At 41.8% G+C, this 1064-nt stretch overlaps 1 protein-coding gene across 1 annotated transcript; it reads right to left on the bottom strand.

The window, feature by feature from the left end:
- Nucleotides 1-21: 21 nt before the first annotated feature.
- On the bottom strand, nucleotides 22-532 carry LOC106321926 (DNA topoisomerase 3-alpha-like). Its single transcript, XM_013760136.1, has 2 exons — nucleotides 274-532; nucleotides 22-195 (listed from the first exon to the last, which is right to left on the bottom strand). Exons 1-2 carry the CDS (start codon nucleotides 460-462, stop codon nucleotides 22-24), a joined length of 363 nt encoding a protein of 120 aa, XP_013615590.1. The 5' UTR covers nucleotides 463-532.
- Nucleotides 533-1064: the final 532 nt, after the last annotated feature.

The raw sequence follows: 1064 nt of genomic DNA, 5'->3' as shown, positions 1-1064 counted from the left end.
CTTTTAAAAGTTGGTTATCGATCAAATCAAAACCTTTTTGACGCCGCATTGCAAGTAAGCTCGTCCAGAATCAGCTACGACTCTCCGGCAAGGTCCAGAACCGCAGGGGCAATCGGGGATGGTGAAGGCGGGGCGGAATCTGATATCTTCGTCGGTTGCTTTGTCACACCACTTGAAGAAGGTGCACTTCTGAGCCTGAGAGAGACATTCAAATCGTTAGCGAGAGAATTCAATTCGCGTTTGATTCGATGGAATCGTGAAAGAAGTACGAACAGCAGGGCATTTGTAGAATCTCCTTCCGGGATTCTCTTTAGTGTTCGAGAGCTTGGTTTCGCAGAGACCTCCGCCGCAAGGGCAGTGGATCGACGGTGGAGGAGGATCGTCATCGGCTTTCGATTTGAGAGGGCAATCGCTGATCCAGTGGCCGGTTTGACGGCATCGGAAGCAGTTGCCGGTTTGCATCCCGTCGTCGTCACGCTCTCGGAGACATCCAACCTCCGTCTCATTCTCAATGATGTTGTTATGGGCCTTAAGCTTATTGTAATTGGTTTTTGAAGCCCGATGATTTGCTCGTTAATGTGGGCCATTACATGTTTAAGTGGGCCATATTAGATTAAAAAATTTAAACCCATCAAATTAAAGCTAAGCAGATTTTTATTTTCTTCTAAATAATTATAAAATATCAAATTTCGAAATAAATAGGAATTCAGATGTTACAACTTGTGGTTACAAATTCCTTAACCTAACTATCTAATCAACGTTGATTACCTAACTTTGTTAGATCTAAATCTAAGATGAGATTACACTAGCCAGAAGAGGCTACTAACACTCTATCCATCCGATGATGGTTAAGTACATAGACAAGCGCCGAAGCTCAAAGTCAGCTAACTAAGTGGATTCAATTATTCAAATATCATTATGATGGATGAGGAGAGAAACGATAATTGTGCTAACGTAATCTTAGTTAGTTAGTTAGTTGTAGGATTAGAAGGTAAATGAAGAAGGAGAATTAGATTAGTACGAGCTAATGATGCAGTTAAGTATGCATGTGTAGGAAGTATGGT

Source organism: Brassica oleracea, unplaced genomic scaffold (assembly GCF_000695525.1).
Source record: "Brassica oleracea var. oleracea cultivar TO1000 unplaced genomic scaffold, BOL UnpScaffold03950, whole genome shotgun sequence".
In the NCBI taxonomy this organism is placed as follows: Eukaryota; Viridiplantae; Streptophyta; class Magnoliopsida; order Brassicales; family Brassicaceae; genus Brassica; species Brassica oleracea.
Note: the sequence above shows the minus strand (reverse complement) of the source record. Positions and strands in the feature narration are given on the sequence as shown.

Coding starts and splice junctions, on each gene's coding strand:
- LOC106321926 (XM_013760136.1), bottom strand. CDS start 462: ATGCAAACCGGCAACTGCTTCCGATGCCGTCAAACCGGCCACTGGATC. Junction 196..273: donor GATTCTACAAATGCCCTGCT/GTTCGTACTTCT, acceptor TGTCTCTCTCAG/GCTCAGAAGTGCACCTTCTT.